Consider the following 24,378-nt stretch of genomic DNA (forward strand, 5'->3'; position numbering starts at 1 on the left):
TATGCTTCAGTTGAATGAAACTGATGCAGAGGCAAAGAAATATGCCACACTTTCAGCATTTCTGTAGCCCCATTTGCATTTTGACCTTTGCTCCACAAAATTGCTTAATTAGATTAAATGTCTTTAACAATCAGATATAGCCTCAGGTAAATGAGCTGTGAGTTCCAGTCTGACAGGGGGTGGGGGGTGGGGGGGGGGAGGCTGTGGCCTAAGTATTAGATTAAACCCCCTGTGTCCTGCTGTGGGAAGCAGGCTCAGAACTGCATGCTGCAGCCATTCAGGTCAATGTGTATTTGCTGAGCAGAAGTAGTTGATATTTATAGGCCACATGATGGTGTGAATTAAATTAGCAAAACAATAACTTTGTTATTCATGAGGAAAGGCTTACCCCATGAGCGCTTTTGCTCATGCCAAGGACTGCCCAGAGGAGTTAAGTAGGAGTTTGTATTATAAGCGTGAGAGCTGCAGACCCGGTGAAATTACAACAAAAACTCAGTGACATATCGCTACCAACACTGGCCTTCCATGGATACAGTTATTTTGTTTTTGCTGAGTGATTCTCCGGCTCTATATTACTAAGAGCCTTGATTGTAAACAACAGAAAACACTGGGGCCAGTGAGAACAAATCTGAGTTTTACCTGCTACGCATGAGATACTGGTTGGAATATAAAGAGGTTTGTTATTGTGTTGGTCAGTGTCAAGCATCGTTCTCAACCTCCCCTTCAGTCCACAGAGCCCCCTCTCTCTCTGCTCTAGACAGTGGCTCTCTCTGACTGCTCGTGCCATTAAGTCACAGGCGTGAAGGCAGGAGGACAGGAAACACAGATGCAGGCATTGTGAAATAAAAGACAAAACCTAACAGGCAAAACCAAAACTGTATTCAGAGGTCTCAGCATTGAACAAGTACGGCATAAAACACACTAATTTTATGGGTAAAACGAAGCTTCTGGAGAAAAATTGCTGTGCAAATTAGGTGTAATTCTCTGGCAAGAATTGAAGAAAGGAAGTTGTGGTTTATGTACAACTACAAAAACCAAAGCTTTGGGAACCATTAAATGTGAATATATTTAATTCAAAGACAAAGTCTCTAACTCAGCAACAGTAAAATAACAATCAACAGAAGTTTAACATGTTTTAGCGTCTCACGTTGCAAGCACAAGTCCCATTTACTTCAACCATGAAGGAGGTACAGTAAGTGCTTATAAGAAGATGCCCTGGTCAAATGAGACTAAAATTGAACCTTTTTGACCTAAATGGGGAAAAAATACAACACCAAAAAAAAAAAAAAAAGTCTATATATATGAGACAGATAACCGATCACACACAATTTCCACAGTAAAACATGGTGGCAGTGGCATCATGTTTTGTTTTAGGGAGGCTTTTATTCAGACAGGGAGGGTAGTCAGAGCTGATAGGAAGGTGGGAATATGTTACACACAAAGAAAACCTGCAAAAGAGGACTTGGGCGAGATGTTCAACCATTTATTCGTTGGGGCGAAAACTGCAGGACAGTTTCTCTCTGGGCTATAGTCTCGAGTGGGAATAAGTTGTATTTGTATAGAACTGGAAAGCTACCTCACACAATTTATTTAACTGTCGGTTGTGTTACTTTATATATATATATATATATATATATATATATATATATATATATATATATGTATTATATATATAATATATATATTATATATATCATATATATCATATATATATATCATATATATATAATATATATATTATATATTATATCAATCTCAAAATGTAGCTGTTTTTCAGGCCATTGTCAGAAGCGGAACGGGCATTTTATTTTGAAGGCCGCGGCCGGAAGTGGTGCTGAAGCTGCTTCGTGGTGTGACGGAGGAGCGCGGAGCATGTGTGTACGTCTGTGTGAGTGTGGCTTCCTGCGCGCTGTCCGCTCAGCGTCCGTCTCCTCAGTGTAGATCGGCTCACCATGGCGGAAGGACGCAGGGAACAACCGCCTCATCCTCCTCTCTCCTTACCACCGGCCAGCAAGCGGCTTTGCCTTCGCCCCGCACCACGAGGTCCCGGTCCGGGGCCCGGCCACGGCAGCGGTGCGCCCGGCTCCCGGTATCGCTCCCCGGAGTCCCTCCTGGACTGCGCCGCCAAAGCGGTAGCGGAAAAGTGGGCCTTTGAGAGAGTGGAGGAGCGCTTCGAGCGGATTCCGGAGCCCGTCCAGCGCCGTATCGTCTATTGGTCTTTCCCCCGCAACGAGAAGGAGATATGCATGTACTCTTCGTTTCAGTGCAGGGTAGCCGGCGAGGAAGGTCCGTCGGCGGCTACGGCTGGAACTGGGGGGACGGGGTCCGGAGCTCCGAACGCCGGTGGCGGCGGAGGAGGACCTACCGCCGGTGCCGCGGCCGCCGCCGTGGGGGCAGCCGGAGTAGTGGGGACGGGAGACGGACTCCCTTTCCGCCGGGGAATCAGGCTGCTGGAAACGGGCTGTGTGGAGAACGTTTTACAAGTCGGTAAGTGGAGTATAAACGCTTTAAATCATAGAGAGGGGGGTAAAAAAAAGGGGGGTACGTGTCGGCAGAGGAAGCGAGGACCGTTTCCGAGTTCCTGCCGCCGCGGCTGGATCTGCTCCGGGGAGGGTAGGGGGGGATGATTGATGGAAGTTTTTCCGCTATGGCAGAAAGTACGCGGAGCCTGTGCTTTCTGCGCACTCTGGACCACACACGCTTCTGGTTGTGTTTCTCTTGAAGCGGACTTTAAACTACAAGTCCGTGGTTGAAGTTGGAGCGCATTTTAGCGGCGGTGGGGGAAAAAAAAACAAAAAAACGAGACGACGATGCTGTTGCTCGCTAGCTTAGCCGAGCAGCTGCTGTTTAAAAATTAAAGGGTCTTCCTATTGTAGGGCCACCTTCAGAGCTGCACACTTCAGCCTTTTTCCCCCACAAACAAACACTTTAGCGTTAAAGGAACTTGCTTTTCCAACAGCGGAAGGGTGTCTTTTCTTTTTCTCTTTTTTTCCCCACCTCTCTTCCTCTTTGGGTCTCCTCTAGCGGAGATGTCCGGAGCCCTAACCCCGGCAATGAGGCAGGGGGAGGCGGCCAGGAGGAGGAGGAAGGAGGGGGGGGGGGGGGGGGCTGACAGACGCGGATACAAAAGCTAGCGACGTTAAGAGCGTCGGGGCTTTATTAGTTTTTTTTTTTTTTTTTTTTTTTTTTTTTTGTGCCCCGACAAATTACTTTTTCTCAACTCAACTTCGGTCTAGAATGGCTTAGGGAGGAAACAAAGGCGGTTATTGGGTCCTCTTATTACGATTAATCCAACGTTAATCCGAGAGAGAGAGAGAGAAAAAAAAATGCGCCGCGGGATTATTTTCTTGTTTGTTTTTGTTTTGGCTGTGTGTTTGCCGGACAAAGAGCGCTTCGTCGCCAGCATTTACACACACATAGATATCTATATATTTCTATATAAAAAGGAAAGAACAGCGGGGAGTTGCTGGGATGTTCTGGTTAAAGTTAACCCAGGTGTTGCAGCGACATGTCTGCGTGTCCCGATCGGCCGCTCCGCAGCACAAAGGCTTTCCAGTTCAAGTGATCGATAAGCGTCTCGCATTTCCAGCGCTGCAGAGAGAGAGAGAGAGAGAGATAGAAAAAAGAGAGAGAGAGAGAGAAGCTGCTTTCAAACAAAGGGCCATTCCGCCAAGCTCCGTCTCCTTCCTCCTCCACCGCCCCCCCTCATCATGCTCAGCAACAAACCCGAACTGAAACCCAGGCATGAGGGAAAACTGGTGGCATGAAAACCACGACGGATAGTCTTTATATGGTTACCAGGAGGAACCCCCCCCGCCCCCTCCTCCTCCTTCCATCACCCTCCTCTTCTTCTCTGACCATATGGTGAGAGAGCCACTGGAGCTTTTTCTGGGGTTTCATGTTGCTCTGAGGTATCAGGGGGGGCAGCTTTAACCATGCTGCCCACAAATGCTGGATCTAATTGCATCCTATAGATGCTCATTGATTTAACCCCCCCCCCAAAAAAAACAACAAAAAAAAAACTAGGATTTAAGAATATTAACTCAAGGTTTGTTTTGGAATGTAGTAGTTGCTGTCTAGCTCCATAGTTTGTTGCAAGTTTGATCCCTTTTTTTGTTGCGTTGTGCAAGAATGGGAATAAAAGGCCTAGCCACGGTTGCCCAGAGTAGCGTGTTGCGTAAGCGCTCCCTGCGCCTGAACCAGGTGAGACACTTTGGGTGAATCTGCATTAGGAAATAAAAGGTTCACACGGGATCTGACGGGACATAAAGCCAGACGCTTCTAGTTTCCCCCGTGCTGCTTCGGCCACTTGCCCTGGATCCGTTTGGTTATTTAAAGGGAAGGTTTACACTGATGGGGGAAGTTGTTGTTTTTTGTCTGTCAATAAATGTTTGTTTCAAAAACCACAAAACAACGCAAGTTATGCCATTACTAAGGTTTAAAGTCCTGTCAGCGACACGGTCGACAAAGCGTTGCAGTGAGCGGTCGTTTAATCTGAATTTGGGGCGCAGGGTTTCCCCTCCTGGTGGCTGTGGCTGCGCACCGCCGGTCAGCTGGCCTATCTGTGAAGAAGCAGACTGCAGGCTAGCTAAACGAACCGGATAATATGTGGGGCGTCTCTTTGGGGAGCATACTGACATAAAAAGGTATACGTTTTGCACAATAACAATTAAAATGTATATTTTATTATGTACAATAAGGAAAATAGCAACAACAAATGTGATCACTTTATTGTTAATGTAACAGGCTTCTTTCCTGTAAAAAAGAAAAAGGTAAAATTCTTTTTGGAAGCAGTAAAACCCATGTCCCTTCTTTTATTAGCAGCCTTAGGAGGCAGTGGTGCCATTCTCTAAGGTCAGGACTAGGGCTGGACGATAATTCAATAACAATATATATTAATCCGTAGACGTATATTGATGATAGAAAAAAAGGGTCAGTAAAAAGTTCAATAGAATAACAGTTTTCCTTCCTGTCACATTCTAACCATGTAGGTTAATACTACAGTCATTACATCCTCCCAACCAATCACAACGCAGACCCAGGAACCAAGCTCCGCCCCCTTAAAAGAGTTCAGAGAGCACTCGTTCTTTTTTCTTTTTTAAAAAAACTTGCAGGTTTGGTAAAACTTTGATAGAATAAAGGGTTGAGTTTGAATTTAGTGTTTGTGTCTTTATCTAAAAAATAGGTTGCTAAGGAACAGCATAAAATGGCCAGGGCTGCACTTAAAATCTATGTTTCTAATTTGTTGATAATTTTCGATATCGATCAATATGATTTCTACTTCATCGATATGCTTTTTTTTCTGTATCGTCCGGCCCTAGTCAGGACTGCAGTGTGTGTTTGTGACATCAGGGCAGGAAGTGATGGTTCTTCACTTGGTAAACCATAGCCAGCAGGCTGCGTGGAAGGTTAGCTCGCCGTTTACTTTCGTCTTAAAGTGGTGCTGCCAGGAAGTCGGACGACCGTCATGACGCCGCCGTGGTGTCATGACTCTGAATCACGCCCCGCAGCAGTGGAGGCTCATTCTTGTTTTCAGAACAACACAGTTGTTGTTGTTTGAACCGTTGCACCTGTGTAGCTATGCTCACTTTGCAGCTGACTTCTTCAAGCACGGAAAGAAACGGCGGGACGTTTTGACGATTTCATGTAATCCTTTCTAATCTACCCATAGACTCCATTAAGGAAAACACGATGTGACTCCACTAAATGACATGCGCCTGTGGAGTTGATTTGATGTGAGAGTCAGCTGACCCCCGAACCAAGATCTGAACCAGCATGAATGGAAATGTGTGATCTAAAGCCTTCTGCCGCGTTGATTAACATTTTGCTCCATCAGTTATCGATGGATCATGCAAACTGGTTTTCTAGGCTAGAATTAGAGCGGTGAGGTGACAGGTTGATGGGAAGTAAGGGTTAGCCTGGTATAGTTTTCAGGTTGTTTGGGGAAGATTAGAAGGGGAACCGCCCGGGAAGACCGGCCCTCAGTGGGTAAACGGACTGGGTTGCGTCTTACTGGTGTGGACTTCTAATAACGGAACCTCTAATACGTTCACCCAAGATCTTTGACTTGATTTCTGTTTCTGGAAAAATGAGTCGATGTCCCGCAGGAGCCAACGTGTGGGAACGGCCCACAGGGCTGTCTGTCATGGGTTCTCTCGGTCGCTGTTTTTATTTATTTCTTCTTCTTCTTCTTCTTGGCTGCTCCTCACGGCGACTGCAAGCAGAGCAGGAGCTCCAGTTCCTGCAAAAACCCCATGCTCGTCTTTTGACTCGCCTTTTGCCCCGCTTTCTGAGAACTGCTGAGCCTGCAGTCAGAGTCGCTCTGTTTAGATTTTTTTTTTAAACCAGATCTCACTAAACAGATCTTAAAACAAACTGAGGGGTTTATCCGCTCGCCGCTCTAAAGTCTGCACCTCAGCCCGGATGAGTAATAATGAAACGAAGAAAAAAAAAGGAGTCATATAAGAGCCCTTATCATCAAAGGCTGCTTTGTGTGCGTCGAGAAATGAGTTGACTAGCATGTTTCTTATAGCCGTCCTCCGCCCTCGCTGCATTCCGGGCAAAGGTCTCGTACGTCGGCCTCTTTCAACGGCGACGCAGACGGATCGGAGGGACGTCGGCCCGTCAGCAGCTCATTGGCCCATGTGTTCCTAATAATCCACTCCTACCCCCAAGTCATAATTAGAATAATCAAAGCAAAGCGGGATTGTTTTTGTCACACACGCATATAAGCCCCCCCCCCCCTCCTCGCCTTGTACTGCTCGCTCAGACATATTCACACCAGCCCCCTTTACTAGAGCCCTTATAAAGTCCTCAGAGAGCAGGAGGAAGGGATCTAACTGGAGGGAGGCTGGCGTTGAAGGGGGTTCCTCAGCTTTGAGTCAAGCGTTGGGATTATTGGGTCATGCTTTGTTACCCAGCTGTAGAAAAAGCCCTTGTTCACAGACAGAGGGGTGGGGGGGGTCGTCGGGGTCGTGGGGTGTAAGCGTACGTATCTGAGACGCTAGGGCCGTCCTGCGTGTCTGACGCTTTCCAAAGCTGCGGTGACTCCGACGGCGTGAGGCGAGGACGTTCTAAGGCCTAAACCCACGTCGCCTTCAGGCTGCAAGGGCCAAAAGAGGCTGAAATGATTGTGGCTTATTAACCGTAGCTAAAAAGAAGAGTGTTGGAGAGAGCTTTCAGCTGATTGTTTCAATCTTTCCGTCTAGACTTTAGTCGTCATTGTTGTATTTGCTCAGTGTCAGTGGGTGTTTTTCTTTTAGTTTACAGGAGCGTTCGCAGGCTGGCCCGTCCTGCTAATATTTGCTCAGATGTAATGTTCTGCCACGATGGCCGCAGGGCTCCTCGTCGCGGAAAGGCTTCCAAACCTCTGGCGTGCGTCTGCCTCCTGGTTGTTCAGGGGTGTCTTGTGATAAGAGCCAGAGCGAAGGCAGGAGGAGGCGGAGGGCTCGGCGGCCTCGTCTCCCATCGTCCTTCCTCCTGGAGTCTCTACCACTGAACGCTGCTTACCTCTCGTCTCAGCTGTGTAAACTTCGGATCTTCTTACGAGTTCTGTCTGTCTTTTTGCTTTCATTTGGCCATTAGATGTTTGATTGTTTTACTGTAAAGGGCCCGTTGGTTTTTGAAGGTCTCTTCGGCTCGTCGGTGGTTTTAGGAGAAGGAAGGCTGGGAACGGGGACGGCCGGTCACGGCTCTGCTGAGCTGCAGCGGCGTTTCCACACTCAGGATGTTGGCTCGTGTCGTTTTGGGGAAACCCCGGGTAACTTCAGTTTAAAGTTGACCAAGAGCGTGCGTGTGATCTCCAGACCACGAGTCCCTGCTGTCGGATCTATTCGTATCTGCTTTTATGTCGTTTTTTTTTTGTTTTTTTTGAGAAGTTTCTAGTTTTTAAATACCTTCAAATTGTTCAAGCTCTGGATTCTCTTTAGGCCTCGACGAGAAACTTTTCAGCCTTTTTCTCACAAAACCATCAACTGCTCCTACAGGACCAAACGGTGTCAAGATTTTAGTTAAAAACGTATTTTTAGATTCACCACATTTCCTGATATACAGCGATTGTGATTAAAATACTAGTCTTACTTTAAAACTGCTTGTATTTAAAACAAAAATAGGAACAATTACTTTCACTGTTGCAACAAAGCAAAAATACTGCAGTTACACCAACCTTATCTAAAGCGTGTATTCTGATTTTTTTTTTTTTATTTATTTATTTTACATAAAAACAAGTGAAAACCTAAATTGAGGACCTTTTTTAAATGTAGAAGCTTTTGAAGGCCAATGCAGGCTCTGCAGGAACAGAGAAATGGGTTCTCTCTCCCAGAGCAGCAAGTAAGAATATTTTTTCTGCATTGGAAGACGGCTGTGAAGACTTCCTATCAGACTTCCTGATAGTTGGGCGCTTTGGTCGTTATGAAATCTGAAATGTCCGGGTCAGCAACAACTCTGTTCCCGTTCTTGCCGCCTCCTGTAAAAGAAGCGTCTTTGTTTCTGCGGGGGCGAGTGCAGATCATTAGTTACGGCGAAGGAAGGGTGGCACTTCCTCGGTACTCGCGCCACGCCCTCCTTCATCGTGCGTTCTGGAACAGGGAACGTAGACAGGTGCGTTAAGGAAAGTGGAGCAGCCTTTTTTCAGCCCGCTGACGGGCAGGGTGCAGCCACGGCAGCGCGGCGTTGATCTTTTCCGTTCACTCCATGCAGGTTTATTGCGGAACTTTGATCTGAAAAGGGACATCCGTTGCGGTGAATGACCCGTGCTCTTGTGTGTCCCGGTCTACATAAGCCACCAGCACCAGGTGCTTTCTAGTTGCACCCGGAAGGCAGAGATCCAACCACGGCGCATCTTGAAGACGCAGCTCCTCCTTGACCCGTCTGACGCCGCTGCCGGCTGCTACTAGGACTGACACGTGGCCGCCTTTCAGCGCCGTTCGCCTTCGTGGCTTTTGAACACATGAAAACTTAAGAAATCTATTGTTGTCCTGAGTTGCTGATATGCGGCACACATCCTGCCTGTTTTGTGACCTGGTGCTGAGCCTTGGCGTGACGTAGCTCCCAGATCAGAGCATCTTCTGGTTTCCTGTGACTGAAAACCAGAGTACGGTTCAGGCTGCTGAATCTGCGTCACGTTTGCTGCGTCTGTGTTTGCACTGAAATCGGGAAAGTATAAAAGAAATCCTTTAAAACGGCCATTTGAAGAGCTGATTCCTTCTCTAATTGTCCGTGTTTAAAACCAAAAAGCTGTCAGTATAATGGCGGTGTCGTAGCATTTAAAGCTGCAATTAAACCCGGGTACGTCTTGGTTTTTCAGTCAGAGGGCCGATATTTTCAATTTGAGCAAAGCAAAAAAGTTTTAACACAGGACACCGTCCTAAGACGGTGTAGAAATCTACAGCAGAAGAAATACCGTTCATTTATAGGTAGAAAACAAAAGGCTCAGGCCTGGTTTGTTGGTATGAATGCTCTGTGAAACCCCGGGGAACTCGTCAGTCCTGTTATTTCTGAAGACGCTTTGATCGCGCGAATCTTCGCCGGCTTTTCCAAATGGAGACGCGACACTCTTTGGACCGACGGCGAAGCAGTCCTGGAGGCTACGCCGTTGGCCGACTCTCCCCACTTAGCACCCGGCCACACTCCGACGGTCAGCCGCTCGCCGACTCGCAGATATTTAATCAGCGTAATTAATTCCACGCCGGGCCGAGCTCGAAAAGAGGCAATCGCTGAAACAAATCATCCCTGCATTCTTATTAGCTCTCAGAGGACCGTGAGAGATGAGGCCATTAGGGTTTTTTTTTTTTTTTTTGGGCTCATCAGAGGCGGCCGCACCTGCACGCACGCACACAACAACTGCCCCGTTATGCAAAAAAAAAAACATTAATCAGAGATCTGTGTTTATCGACCACATTCACCCGTCTGAGACGCAAAAAGCGTAAGCCGTTGTGTTTCATTCTCTTTGCCGCTGCTAGCAGATTCTCACCGACAGGAAAGCGATGAAACTCTCGCTGGTATTAAACTGCACTTTTGACACAACCTTGATTTATCAGGCCTACTATTTAAATACTTCTCTGCTGGTTAATAAAAAAAAAAGAAAAAAGCTCAACAGGGTCTTCTGTTGTCGTTTTCATACCCATAAACAAAGCCATTTACTGCATATTACTAGGTTTCTCTTGCTGGTTGCGTTATTGATGAATTAGGGGCATAAATGGTCAAAGTGGCCAAATCTTAGTTTTTTTTTTCTTCTCTTTTTGTGAATATAATTTTTCGAAACGCTTTATATTTCCATTTATTTTGTTTTTATTTACTCTTGTCTGATCACTTGCCCCCCTAGGAATGATTTTGCGTGTCCCTTGACCACATATCAAAACTACAACACATCTGGTCCACCTTCACATCTGGTTGATTGCAGCTGCAGGCCCACAGCTTTATCAGCCGTTTGGTAGGGCAAGGCATTCACTGACGAGTTGGAGCAGCCCGATGGGTAAAACACAAAGTGTGTATGATATTCTCATGCAAAGAACACAGGATCTCCAGCATCAGGAAACATTTACTACACTGTTCTTACTCCAAGACTGGGTGACCCGTGTCTCATTTTTGTTGCCAAGCATAGACGAAACGTTTCTCCGGCAAAAGTAAATGGAAAACACTCAACCCACAAAAAGCAGGGAATATTTCTGTTTTCAGATCTACTGATTTATAGAACATTTTCTCCAGAAATCTCCCCTATTTTTCTTGCTTTATTAATATATTGTGGATTGGATTATTGCTGGGCTGGATACAAATAAAACCAAATTCCAAAATTATGGATGTGGTTTGAGTAAAAAAGAAAAAAGAAGTAGCCTCTTGTGACCCGTCAGTATTTTAATCTTAAGGGTTTCACCACACATGGCTGAAGGTCTGGACACCACAGCTTTAGTTTCCGCGTAGGAAAACGAGCTTTTCCTCCTTGATCTCTGTTTCTACTTTGCTCAGTCTGCTATTCTGTGCACACACTTCCCACCGCAGCCGCTACAGAAAAGTGAATATTGTCATGCTTTTTAAAACCTTTAGGCGCTGCACACTGTGACTTAGTCGCTGTGTGTTTCAGGCTTTGCTCTGCCGTTCTTGGTGCTTTTTTTTTATTTTTTTGTTCGGACATGACCTCAGGTGTTTGGCCCACAGTCGCTGCAGTCTCAACAAAAGCCTTGTTTGCAGCAGCAAGTAAAAATGCCCTCCTTCACCTGCTGGTACAGATTGCTCAGCTCTGCGCCTCGACGAAGTGCGTACGACGGAGAAAACCCCGAGCAAACATGCTTTTCCGGCGCCTTTCATTTCTCCTCAGCCTGGACATCTCCTATGTTTGTGTGTGTTTTTGGGACGTGCAATTATCTGCGCAGATCAACGGCGTCCTTGTTCTTCTAGCGCTGGAAGCCGACAGCCTCCTGTGTTCAGTTGCCGCGCTGCTCCACACCTGTCTTTTATTAGCTGTTATAAGTGTGTGTGTGTGTGTGTGTGTGTGTGTGTGTGTGTGTACGTTTACCATTGTTGTACACGTTAGGCCCCGTCCAGGCCGCACTGGGTAGGGAGGGACTATTATGTCCTCGTTTGGTTGGAATTGCCTACCAAATTTTTGGAGGGACGGAGAGGTATAGCTGAACAATGGGGTGGGAGGAGTGAGGGGGTTAATGGAAATTTAAAATTCAAACACCCTGATGCCATAGGTGAGCCCTAAGATGGCCTAAAAGGTGGAAAGTAAATAACGACAAATTAGTTTTTGTTAGCCTGAGCTGTGGTTATAGTCTCCTGAGTAAATAATATAGCGATATTGTCTTGCAAATAGGATGTCACGCCAAATAAAAGTAATTTTCCTAGTGTCCTGAGCTGAATGTTGTTCTCCTTTTGTCGTCTTCTAAAGCAGGAAAAGCTGAATTAGCCTGTTCTCCTTTTCTCCTTTTCAGTCCCAGTTTAAGGGATTTCTGTTTTAGAAGCAGAACATTTTATCATCAGCACCAGGATCTCTGTGCAGTTAACAAATCCACTTATTTACAGCTAAAAAGCACACGGGCAGAACGTGGAACGTCCCGATCAAGACGTTTTAAAGTGGCCAGCATCAGGGTCCATGACTAAATTGTATATCGATTGTATATTAGCTGCTGCCACTTCCTGTCTTTCTGTCACATGACCAGCTCTGCGCCGCGGCCTCATGTTTCCAGCTACCCGAAAGAGACGCAAAGAGCGCCGCTAATATACTAGTGGATCAACGTGGATGGATACAAAACACTGTTTATAAAGCTGCAGATCGACTTGTCTAACTTCTGTCACCAAAGGATTCGTTTTCAACCCCCCTTTTAGAAATATTTTCTGAGGCTTATGATCAGTGAGTCCGGATATTAAACACGCTAATGTTAGGCTAGCACTTGAGCAAACAGGCGAAGACCAGCTGCGGTCGAACCGGCCGCAAACAACGATGATACGTTTCCAGAACCGTTTGAGAAATGTTGCAAATATTCTGAGCTGAAAACCTTCCCTGTGGATTTCTGGGAATTAACCGGAAATATAGCGTGGTTTCATTTCCAAACATAATTCCTTGTTAGTTTCCATATAAACTTCCCAACTTTGCATATTCCCAGAGTATTGCAGCTCTGGTGTCCAGCCAGGTGTTGCTGTAGGAACCATGGGTAAACGTTTGCAGGTTTAGGGTCGTTTAGGGCTGTTCTCCAGGATCTTCATCCCGGATGTTGAGAAAAAGCTGTTTGGAGGGAGGGCAGAACGAGAGTGGGACTTGGTATCAGTACATTAATCTTAAATGAGTTTGGGTCAGGGGTTTGAGGCCAGTACATTTCTTTGAAGACGGAACACATTTATGCTGTGAATTAGAAGTATACAGATATCCTTATTCCTAGCGTTGCCAATAGTCTACTGTCATTTCTGAGAGTAAACCATTCGCAGTATTTGCGCTCGCAATTTCTTTCAAGGCTCACTCTAGCTGGGCCGGCGTTGTGAAAACCCGGTGCCACTTGAACGTAAAAAAAAACAAGGCAGCCTCCTCCACTTGTGTGGAACCGCAGAGCCAGAAGGATGCTTTAAGACGTAACATTGGTTTTATGTCTGCGCCACTCAAGCTGCACTCTGCCTTGGCCCGTCCTGGTCGGCTCTTGATCTCCACGCTAATGCTTTCCGTCTTTCCTCTGAACGCCGTCAGTTTGGCGCTTTAATGCGTTTCCCATCTTGCATTCGGACGGGCGGCCATAGATCATAGATTTCAAGCGCAGATAGTCGCCGCTCTTTTGTTTACTATCCGCATTAATACGGCCAAGGTTGTGTGGCGTAGCGTTGTGTACTCTTTCTAATCTCGGTGACGGCGAGAGGCCTTCGCAGCAGCGCGCCTATTACCGTCAGCAAAAACCGACAGGAGCGCTGTGTCTGAAATATGCATTATATCTGGATCTGAAACAGTTTCCATACTCTTAGTGGAGTTTGATCCCAGGAAATAAGATGAAAAGAATTATAGATTTTTTTTTCTCTCTCTCTCTCTTTAGAACCTGGGGCATATTAAATGTGCAATGATGTTTTTTCTTTTTTTTTCATAGTGCTCACATTTGAGGTTGTTGCAGTCAAGAGTAAAAAAAAAAAAAAGCTTCTCAAAATGTGAATTTTTCAGGTGGTGAAGGTTTTTTTTTTCTGATTCTGGCGCTATTCGCCTCTCTTCACCTCTGCCATCCACTCTTCCCAAATGTGTGAATAAGGTTTAAAAGGAAGCACTTAGTGCTAAAAGTATGAATAATCATATCAATTGGAGACCAAGTCGCCGATTATAGTGATTCAGCCTGTCAATGTGCATTAGCAAATGGGCCTGGTAGTCCTGTGTGGCTGAATTATTCAAAGTCCTTTCTTTGTGTGAGGCTGAAACGTGACCAGTGCGCACACTTTTTTTTTTTTTTTTTCTCCCCCCACCATCAAATGTCCTTAAACATCTCAGCCAGTCCCATTTTCCTTTACGGAAGTGGTCATTACGCCTTAGTCAATAGCTGTAGGCACACACTGAACAGCCACTAATGTTCTATTGTACCCTGAAGTATTGCTGTTCTTTCTGTTCAATGTGCAGAGTTGTTCTTTGGGTTGTATTTCGTGATCATTTTTGGAGATTTTTTTTTGTTGATTTTTACATTTATCTAGCAATCCTGTTGTTGGACACTTTGTTTTTTAGTTACAGCGGCAATCTGGCAAGAGAAATGATGAGAAATGCTGAGATCAGGGCGTGTAACGAGATCTCATGCCATGGAAATTAAAACGCCATGTTGTCCAGTTTAACTCTGTCTCATTAAGCGCTGTTTAGTTGCTTCGTCTGTTAGTGTGAGCTAATATTACGATCCTGGGACGCAAAGGTGTGCTTTTACCTAAACTTCCCGCGGTTCTGTTTGCGACCCTTATTTTGAAGCATGACAGGATGTTGTTCTTGAGTTGCTGTTTTGTGTTGACAGAAATAATTGATGCAGACAACAATCCTCAGTTAGTAATATTCGAAGATGCCGCTGCCTCCTTTTTAATGACTTGTGTGACAAATTATGTTTTAGGTAATTGGTAACAGAAAGTTATTTATATAAAGTGAGAATGCTCTGTTTGGCTAACCCTTAGCTTTAGCTGCTAGCAATTCTCAAGTTAGCATCTGCGTCTTAGCTTCCTAGCTAAGGACATTCAGTTCAAAAATCATTCAGATTTTTGAACTGAATGAGCACTGTATGAAACAAAGTTGTTTTTTCTCTTTGTTAAAGTATAAAAACTGGACATTTCTATTTATTTTTTTGGAATTGGGACCACCCTTTAATTAGATGAGCATTAAAAACTGCAATGTATTCGCCGGTCAAACCTGGGCGGAAATGTTTAAAACACCATTTGTGAAATATTTTCTGTTTTTTGGAAACGAAACAAATGTGGCCCTTTACTTTTCCCAAAAAATGTTGAGAATATTTCTACATAATCCATGAAGCCAACATTGCGCGTTGTCTTGTCCTCTCTTGAGCTGACTAGATCGCTTCACCCCATTTTTTTCACGTCATCCTTAAAAGTGTAATTTAATAAGTACATTACTATGATGTAGACCGTTTCAAATCTGTTGCAAATATTTCAGTTTTACATTATAATGCCAATAGGTAAAGGTTTTTATTTTTCACCTTCCATTGTTATGTGTTATTAGAGTAAGTTCAATGCTTTTAACAGTTTATTGTTTCAAACTAATTGTCTGAATAAGTCTAAATTGTGACTGATGTTTAGTCACATCCACTAGTTTGATCGTGCTATTTTACAGGAGTCCTGAACGATTGTTTTCTTGGATTTCCTGTAACTCACCGGTTTCCCACATATTCTGACTCACCTATCTGTTGTGAGAGGGCCTGCTAGGTCATGCTGTTCTGTTGATGGCCTCTTCTACAAACCACCGGGGCTGCAATTGGCGATATAACTAATCTCGTCGGACTGGAGCATGAACTTCGAGACAAATATCTCCAGGTTCTCATTTCAGGGTCCAGCGTTTTTGCTGCATTTTCCACATTTTGCGTCGCTTTTTTTTTTTTTTTCCTTCGCCAGTCCCCTCGCCTCCCTCCTCTCCGCCTCTCCCTTGCCGCCGCTAATAACAGCACTCTGTGTAGTTTCTTTAGTGGAGAGGGCCCGCTATGGCCCATTAGGCCGGCCTCTCACCGCCAAATAAATGGGAAGACGACTGCGGAGGGGAAGAGGGATGGAAGAACAGGAGACGAGGATGAAAAAAAGGGACGGGGCGGAGAGATGGGATGCGTGAGAAGAGGGAGCGAAAGGAGGAGGAGGGGAGAGCGGGGTGTGAGGGATTGGAGGGGAAAGGGTGGGGCGAGAGGATGTGTGAAGTAAGGAAGACGTGACAGGAGGGAGGAAAGAGGAGAGCTGAAAGGCAAATGTAAGAAGTACATAACCAACCTGTCACCTCTGGCTCTCCCTTCCCCCTACACACACACACACACACACACACACACACTTCACAGTCACCAAAAGCCAAAGGGGTGGGAGGGACCTCATTAGGCTCTCAGCAGTCCATCACACACATGGAGAGAGCCCACAGAGCTCTGTGTTAGGGGGGATGGGGAGGCCTGCAGAAAAGAGGAGTTGAGGGAGAAATGAAATTGAATTGATAGGAGCAGTCAAGTGCAGCAACACACACACGCACTCGGGGGGACATAAGGGACCAGCTACCCACCACACACACACACACACACACACACACACACACCGCCTCTCTCCCACAGCTACATGATTAATGTGGTCAACAGCCGTGAGGATCAGTCTGGTCGAGACCTCTCACCCTCTTACACGCACAGACACACGCACGCTCATGCACAGAAACCCTCCTCTGGCTTCTCCACTGACACACACACACACACACACACACAGTCCTCAACCCAACCAGCCATCTTTAGACTCCACGCACCCAAACAAAGATGGCGGCGGCAGATCTGCCTCATTGGATTTTCTGTTTCTGTTACAAACGGATGTCTGATCATCATGATCGCTCCGCAGCATGTAGATAAAATATAATATTTGGAATGTGCCGTTTTCCACTCCATTGACCTTTGACCCCATACGCCACACATGTATTGAAAGAAGCTAAATAAATGTTGTTACATCAGCAACAACCTCTGGACAGAATTAGTCTACTTGTCGGTACAGCCTGTTGATCAGCTGGTATGGTGCGTTTACTGACTGGAAAGAGGATGGGGTCTTTTGTGCCCCACCTATCAGGGCCCGATGGTCAGCCTGGCAAAGAAAGGGAAGAAGAGTTGAGGCTGTTTTGCTTTGCTTGGAAACTTGCAAAGCGTAGTTTGGAGCCGCCTGAGTGGACTTGCATTCACGTCACTGGAAAAGTGAAGCATGGAAAAGTTGCTCCTCAATCCAAGGCTGTAAATGATAGATACTGTAGTTCAGTGGGGGTTCTAGACCAAATAAAGCAGTGTTTTTTCACAGGGGCACAGAACAAAAAATTGGGGGAGGGGGGGCGGGGGAACTTAACAGGTCAACATTTTATCGTTTAATATATTAAGTAAGCCAAAGAGCCAATTGTGTCTCTGGAACTGCAGGTTGCAGACCCCTGATCTTTTCTCAATACGGCGGGAGCTTAACGTGAAACAGCTTAATTTTTAAGTATTGTTATTTTTTTTTATATTTATTTTTGAATTATTATTTAGTTATTTTATCATTGGGTAAAAACATAAACGAAAAAAAAAAAAAACTGATCCAAATGACCAGTCAGTCACGGTATCTTTGTAAGCATTTATCATCCTAAGAAATTTAATATCATGTCTTCAGTACAGGGACCAGGAACAGTTCTACAGGGGCACTGGCCCCTGTTGGCCCCTGTCTAGAACCGCCCCTGCTGTAGTTCCTTTGCTGCGTGCCTTAGAGTGTGCGTAGGTGTGTGCTTGGTGAAATTTGGGCGTTTGTCCGTGAATGTAGTTTTTCTGGTAGTTGTCATGGTGTAAAAGGATCAGGGGCCTTGGCCACCGCCGTACTCAACATTCCTGTTGTATTGTGTGAATGTGTGTTCAGGGGCCCATCGGTGGACGTTTCTCTCGGGGGCCTTCCTGTTTTCTATACTCAGGAGAAGCACAGACCACCTTTTCTGTGTGTCACTACCCACCGAGTCGAAAAGCTTCCGCCGCTGCAGTTTTGTCACAGCACCGAACCTTGTCGTGTCACAGCTTTGGTTTCGCTTTGAGTCTTCATCTGTTTGGAAAACACTGGTGAAGATCCAAGAGTCTTCACCCCGTTGCCTGATCGCATTTAGCCTCGTTTTGGTTTTAAAATCTACTTTTCACATAGTTTAAATATTGCCTCCAAAAAAGGGGGACAAGAGGCGTGCGAAGCATTTTTTTTTTCTGCCAGAGCAGCAGAAAAACTCTTTTCTGTGTGTAAGTACTGCACACTATATACTGTGTGTGCATAAATCAATGTTCAAAGTATTATCTTATCAGTAGGATGAAACAGCACCACTGTAACAATGGGATTAAAGCTGCACTTATAAAAGAAGCAATTAAATGGTGTCTTATCGCATCTGCTTTTAACACCAAACAGCACTTTCATAGTTTTCAAGTTTAGTCCTCCTCTTCCTCTATTTTGGAGTCATCTGCCGGTTCCAGCACACAAAATTGTGGACAGCAAATAAAACTGCTGAGGTTTTGTTGTCTTTACAAGTGGCCAGGCATGGGATTCTCCGAGTATAACCTTAGGTAGGAATGGGAGGGTTTCACAAATAAAACAAAAACGAGTAACATAATATAATTGCTTTTAAAAGGCAAAAATTAGCAGTTCCTCCAACTGCTATAATTTTGTAGATGTCATGGCAAAACAATTGCTTTAACATAAGGGTCTATTAGCAAAAGGTCGACTGCTGCTCGTTGCTTACCAACTATAGTTTTAAAACAGTGTTATATTATAATAGCAGTGAGTGGTGCTCCGTGGATCTTAACTTTTAAAAATATCAGGGTTTCACTGCAGTTTGCCAACAGGATTGTGCATTTTTCATGTATCGGCCTTCTTTTCAGCCAGTTGACTGGCAGTGTACAGCAACATAAGGTGGAGGAACGATAGAAAACAACATAATTTTATTCTTAGTTTTAAAATAGAGAAAAACATAAAGGTTTCCAAAAATAGAACGCATGGGATGAGGAAATTTGTGGGAAATTATGTATTAAAAAAAAAAAAAAAAGCTTTGTAAAGGTGTGCCAACCTATAGGTTGGCACACCTTTACAAAGTTTCATACCAGTAGCCTGAAGAAAGTAACTGTTCAGCTCCTGCGTCATGTCCCTATTCAATCCCTTTCACTTTACCTTCAACTAAAAACAAATTCTGATCAGCGATTTATTCAGTTTTGGTCGTTGCAATTGTCAAACAAGAATCTCCCTGAAAGCTAATATTTTACTTTAGCCCAAAACACTAGCGTGAAGCAATAGATAAAAATGAAAGCAAAGCACTCTGCAGGTTTTCCACAAGGTTTGCCATTGGTGCTTTTTAGGGAGGTCTGCATCCTCGTATTGAATCTCCGTGGTGAAACCAGGCACTAGTTTTCTATTTTTTTTTGCACAGTCTGCCGGGTGATTCAGCTGGTTCAATAGACAGCGAGGCAATGGCGAGCTGAAGGGTGAATAATGCTTTTGACATGAAAAACCTGCGAAGCCAGGCTGGAGTCATTTTCCAAAAGCTAAGAAAGGCCACTGAAGGCCTGCTAGGAGCGGCTTTAATGCTGCTGACACTTGGTGAAAAGCTGCTGCTTTATCATTAAGGGGAGCTACATTTCCCATGGCAACAAGATACAGAAATGAATCCCTTAAATGAGGTGTGTTCTTTTGAAATCCAGAGCTGCGACCCTTCCAGCAATCCAGCCTTAAGAACAAAGGCTTGATATCCTCTTGTGCAAGAAACCAAAGCTGCAAGCTCTTAACTTGAAAGACTGGTGGCCTCAGTAAATGTTGAGGCTAAATCTGCTATTGATAATGTTGGTTATCAGTTCTGTAAAGGGAAAAAGTGCCACAAAGACTAAAGCAGAAGTACATGTCCTGATGATTAATAATAAATTCAGTTTGTTTTAACTGAAACTAATTAAAAAACCCACTCTCTCTCACTAATTATGAAAGTTGGCTCTTTTACGGTAAAATTAGTTACTTAAGTACTGGTTACGCGACTTGGTCCCTCACATTGTTCTTTCTGTATTATCGTTTAAAAAACACCAGCTGTAGATATAAGTGATTTGGAACAAATGAGTTTTAGTCACCTAGCAATGTTTTGTCCGCCAGCTTGATCAAGCAATTAAAATATTTTGCCTTTTGTTTTGTTGTTAAAATCCTTTCAGTCCTAATTTTGTATAATCATTTATGCTGACGACTCAACCCGCATACTCTTACTGGTGTGTAACGGAATCATTTAGCTACTAAACACCTACTGTAGCAGACATAAACAAAGTCTGTAAAGCCCAAAGTAAGAAGAGCTTGTACTGTATGAAGTTCATCTAAGAGTTGAAGATGAGAATGCTTGTATAATTGAATCAAAATGATCAGACTGATTTAAGTAGATGCACAAATAATTCTGTTCCCAAGAAGAATCCGCATGTCAGCGATATCCAGAGTAGGAACTATAGTCTCATATACACGTATATGCTTACTTCCTTTTGGCCCCTTTCTGTCTTTGTAGTTGGATCTGTTTCTGGTCCCTGATGTATTGTGTCAAGGTTGTCTGCAAACTAAAGGGGAAGTTCTTTCCTTTGTCTGAATCCTCTGCCTTGGGTCCTAAATTTTAAATGACCTCTTCTTTGTCTTAAACTGAGAGTTAACCTGTGAATAAGGTGGTATACTGTAACGTTGTTTAGTTTGACGCATAAATAGATAGTGTTTATGCCTACACTTGTGCTACATGCACGTCTGGTGTATACCTCACCCTGAAGCCTGAAAATGTAGAACTTGTTTTGTGCTCCCTGCTCTGCTCCTGTCTTTGTTATTCCTGTCTGGGTTTATGAACCACTCCGAGTTCCAGTATAAGAGATGCAAATAGTGCCCTTCTTATTGTTCTCTTTTTAACGATAATGCGACGTAAGAAATCTCAGCCGCACTTCTTATTGGAAGCGGTGGCCTAGTGGTTAAGTATTCGGTTGTTTTCGTCTTGGAAAGGCCGCAAAAGTCGCCGGTTCGAAAATCAGTCTGTCATCCTGGCTCCCTGAGCAAGACATTTGACTACAGATTGCTCCCTGTGCGCCACCCAATGTGGCAGCACACTGCTCCCTAAGGGAGGGGTTAAATGCAGAGACGAATTTCCCCTCTGTGGGACCATAAAGGCAAATATTTATGTATTACATTTAGTAGAGTTACATATTAGGATCTCAATACAATGTTGAAACCAGATATTTACATTTCCTTGAAAATCCAAATTAAATTATGACAGAATTATTTATATTTCCTAACAATAGTTTTGAGACTTTCTTCATATTTGATGGAATTGCCTTTGAAACAGTATGGCTTGCGTCAATAGTTTTGAGTATTCTTTCACTGGTCTCAGATCGTAGTCTGAAATGGCTTGACTGATTCAGGTTTGAATGCAGGTTTGAACTTCTTTGTCACAATTGCTGCAAAAAATTGGCCACTCTATGACTGATATGGTGGTATGCTTTGGGTTTTTACCCAATTGTCTATGGTGGATCACTTCCGGTTCCTAGGAACCCCCCTCTCTCAGGACCTGAGATGATCCTCACAGATTGACAGCATGTGTAAGAAGGCTCAGCAAAGACTGTACCTCCTAGCCTGGGTGCCATTCCGAACTTAGTCCCGCCCACAACGTTTTAGGTCGGGAAGTTCGGTCTGGCATTGCTCAATAGTAGCGCGAGTATGCTCTCCCAATATCTGGCGGGCCAATCAAATTGTCAGGGCGGGCTTTATACGATGATGGACAGATGATCAACAGTAACGTAATCAACCACGTCACCAAAGCGCGCTTGGGTTGAATTCGTGATGGTACGGATCGTGCTACCGGTACGGATCGGGTAGTGACAACAACAACGATGGCTGCCGCTGGAGAGTTGAGGTGTGTAGATTCTGCTATTAGGTCTGTTCTAGAAGATATCGACAGGTTCGTGTGTTGAAGGACTCCTTGGATCCTTACATTCTTTTTTCAACATCGACAAAAATCGTTAACACTCATCTTCCTATGCTAGGCTAACCGTTGAGTTTCGTTGACAACAACTATGCGTCGCTTAACATACGTCACACACTCCATTGCTCTTATTGGTTGTAGGTCTATCCAATTGAGTGCAGAGGAATTTTTTTTTCCTGGTTCGTTCGAAACATCGCCCCATAATCACAGCTCTATGGAGCAGTATCAGACTCACATTCTGACTAGAATTGAGTATGACCATGTCAGGCTATGTACCTCCTGCTGCAACTCCAGAAGTACAACCTTCCTCAGAAGCTACTGATCATCTTCTACATTGCCATCATTCAGTCTGTCTTGTGCTCATCCATCTCTGTGTGATTCAACCCATCAACAAAAACTTGACGGGTCCAAACTGCAAAAAATTATTATGGTACGTTCAAACAGAACAAGGCAAATGGAGTGAGTGATTTTCATGTTATCTCTATGTAAAGGCGCTTTCAGGAGCAAATTAACAGTCCTGGACTAGGCGTGGAGATCCACAATTTTCCCCCTGATTTTCTTGATTTCTCCAGATTTTTTTCTCTTTTTTTTTTTTTTTTTGTCATTGTGTCACAAAGGAACTGTTTGTTTTGAAGTGTTGCCTGATATGGCATCCACAGGTGTGCCTCTGAGCAACTAAAACCCATCATCCTCATCTTTCCCAGCATCTTTCCTAGCTTTCCCAAATTAATTCAAGACTTTTATTTTATGTAGATTTCTGAATTCAAGAGTTGGAACTCTAAAGAACGTCTGACGTTATGGCATTCAGAAAATCCAAATAATTTTGGTAATCCCTGCTGACTTAAAACAGAACACGGAAATGAAGGGGGGGGGGAGGTTGTCTTTCTAGACATTGTATATAAACATCTGGTTTCAACAGAATCATCTGTATAGGTTCAAGAGTCTTTTTTTTCCTCCAATGGCACACAGTTTTTTTTTCTACAAACAATGGCTACTCCCCAACAATTCCACTCAAGAACCTTGTTACTCTTAAGAAGGTTCTTCACTCACATCATAGTTCCTCTTGGTCACAATGACTTAAAAAAAACAACAACAAATGATGGTATTCTTGAGAGTTGCTCAAAGCAGATGTGTTGCTAGAACCAGCACGGTATAGTCCTGTACACCAAAGAACACACAAGAACTCTGAAAGCCGTCTTTGGCCTTTTCCTGTCTGAAAGCTTCCTGTAATACCCGTTAAAAGCCTGTGTAGATCAGGCTTGAGTGCCCCTGGCAAAAAAATTGGCTCTGATCAAACTTACAATGGACCCTTTGCTTCTTTACAATTGGGGGTGATTGTTAGACTTTTATGTAGGAAGCTTTTTAACGAGCCCAACTTTTTGTCCCAAAATTTCAAGACTGCTCCTATTCCTTGATTTTTACTACATGTGAGTTTTCGACTAATTGAAGCGAGGCAGGCAGAAACATTAGAGCTCACAGGCCCTCATGCAGCGCTGTCGCCGAGGACTCTCCAAGCTGTATTTATTAATTCATTTCTTATTGGGACAGAGATAACAGGATTAGTCGTCCAACCATCCAGGAGTCAGCAGGGAGGAAGGGGGACCCTTTAACCCCCTTTCCCTCCTGCAGACAATGGCTCTGCGTGTGCACGTGATTGTGACTTTGCGATTGTGCGAGTTTGTGTCCTTGCCAGATGGGACCAGTGCCTCTTCAAACTCTAGAGCTCTCTTCTTTCTTCTTTTTGGTCGGCGGCCAGTCATCTAGTATTTTCTAGCGTCTGATGGCTTCCAGCAGGGCTGTTGGCAAAACCGGGCATTGGAGCACTTTTAACCAAACACTTTTTTTATGTCATGGTTTTTAGCCATAGTTTTCAGATCAGGTCCTGCTGCACAAATATGTGTCTGGGAAATAATGTTTTTCCGTGCGTTGATTATGGAGATGCACCAATCAGTGGTCTGTGGCTGATTTCTCATCTGCATTTTGGTGCACTGCTTATACCAATTTAGCATTTTTGATTTCTCTTTAAGCTTCCTGAGCTGTCTGGTCATTCATAAATCCCAAATTAAACATTTTACATTTTGCACAAAGACAAGATTTCCTTGTGAGCTGCTATTGTATAATTTAGAATGTATTTCTTCTATGTTTTTTGCCTCTCCAAATGTATCTGTTAAGCATTTTAATGTGTAAATAATTGTTGCTTTTTGGATCTCATACCGACCAACGGCCAGTCTGTAATCAGACTCGTCAAGGAGTAAGGTCTTTAACCAATCAGAAGCTGCCATGCACAATTGAAGTACCATATCATTTCCCGGTTAAGCAGGTGACAGTTGAAAGAAGACGTCAAAAGAACAGCGGCTATGAGCAACGTTAGTGTTTAGCTGTTTTTCCAGCAACGCTCCAGCAGCTTCATGCGTGGATGCGTGCTGCACAGTTAAACCTGTACGTAAAAAAGAACTCCAGGCGGCACCTCTTTCCATCTTCCACTTTGCTCTCGGGTTTCTTCCCTCTTGCTGCAGCACTCCCCCTCCCACCTTAACCCCACAGCGCTCCCACAGCCCTTCCCTGTCACCGTTGGGACGGACTCAATAGCTTCTTCTCCGTGTCACTGTAGAGAAGCTGGAAGCATGAGTCCCGGCAATGCAAGCGCACATTCCTGAACACACACACACATTCTCACAAGCGCCCTGTGCCCTGCCAGCTTTGCGGGTCATTGTATTTGGCACGTGGCCACTATCTTCCCAAACACACACACA

At 44.4% G+C, this 24,378-nt stretch overlaps 1 protein-coding gene across 2 annotated transcripts in view; it reads left to right on the top strand.

Moving 5' to 3' along the window:
* The first annotated feature begins 1,852 nt into the window (after nt 1–1,852).
* The window catches only part of zswim5 (zinc finger, SWIM-type containing 5), a 69,805-nt gene continuing 47,279 nt past the window's right edge, over nt 1,853–24,378 (top strand). Inside the window, exon 1 of one of the 2 annotated variants that reach the window (XM_036138035.1) lies at nt 1,853–2,487. In XM_036138035.1, coding sequence (XP_035993928.1) covers nt 1,953–2,487 — 535 coding nt within the window. In that variant the 5' untranslated portion in view covers nt 1,853–1,952. The remainder of the gene's footprint in view (nt 2,488–24,378) is intronic. The other variant, XM_036138034.1, reaches the window with a different exon arrangement.

This window comes from Fundulus heteroclitus, chromosome 6 (assembly GCF_011125445.2).
Source record: "Fundulus heteroclitus isolate FHET01 chromosome 6, MU-UCD_Fhet_4.1, whole genome shotgun sequence".
Lineage (NCBI taxonomy): Eukaryota > Metazoa > Chordata > Actinopteri > Cyprinodontiformes > Fundulidae > Fundulus > Fundulus heteroclitus.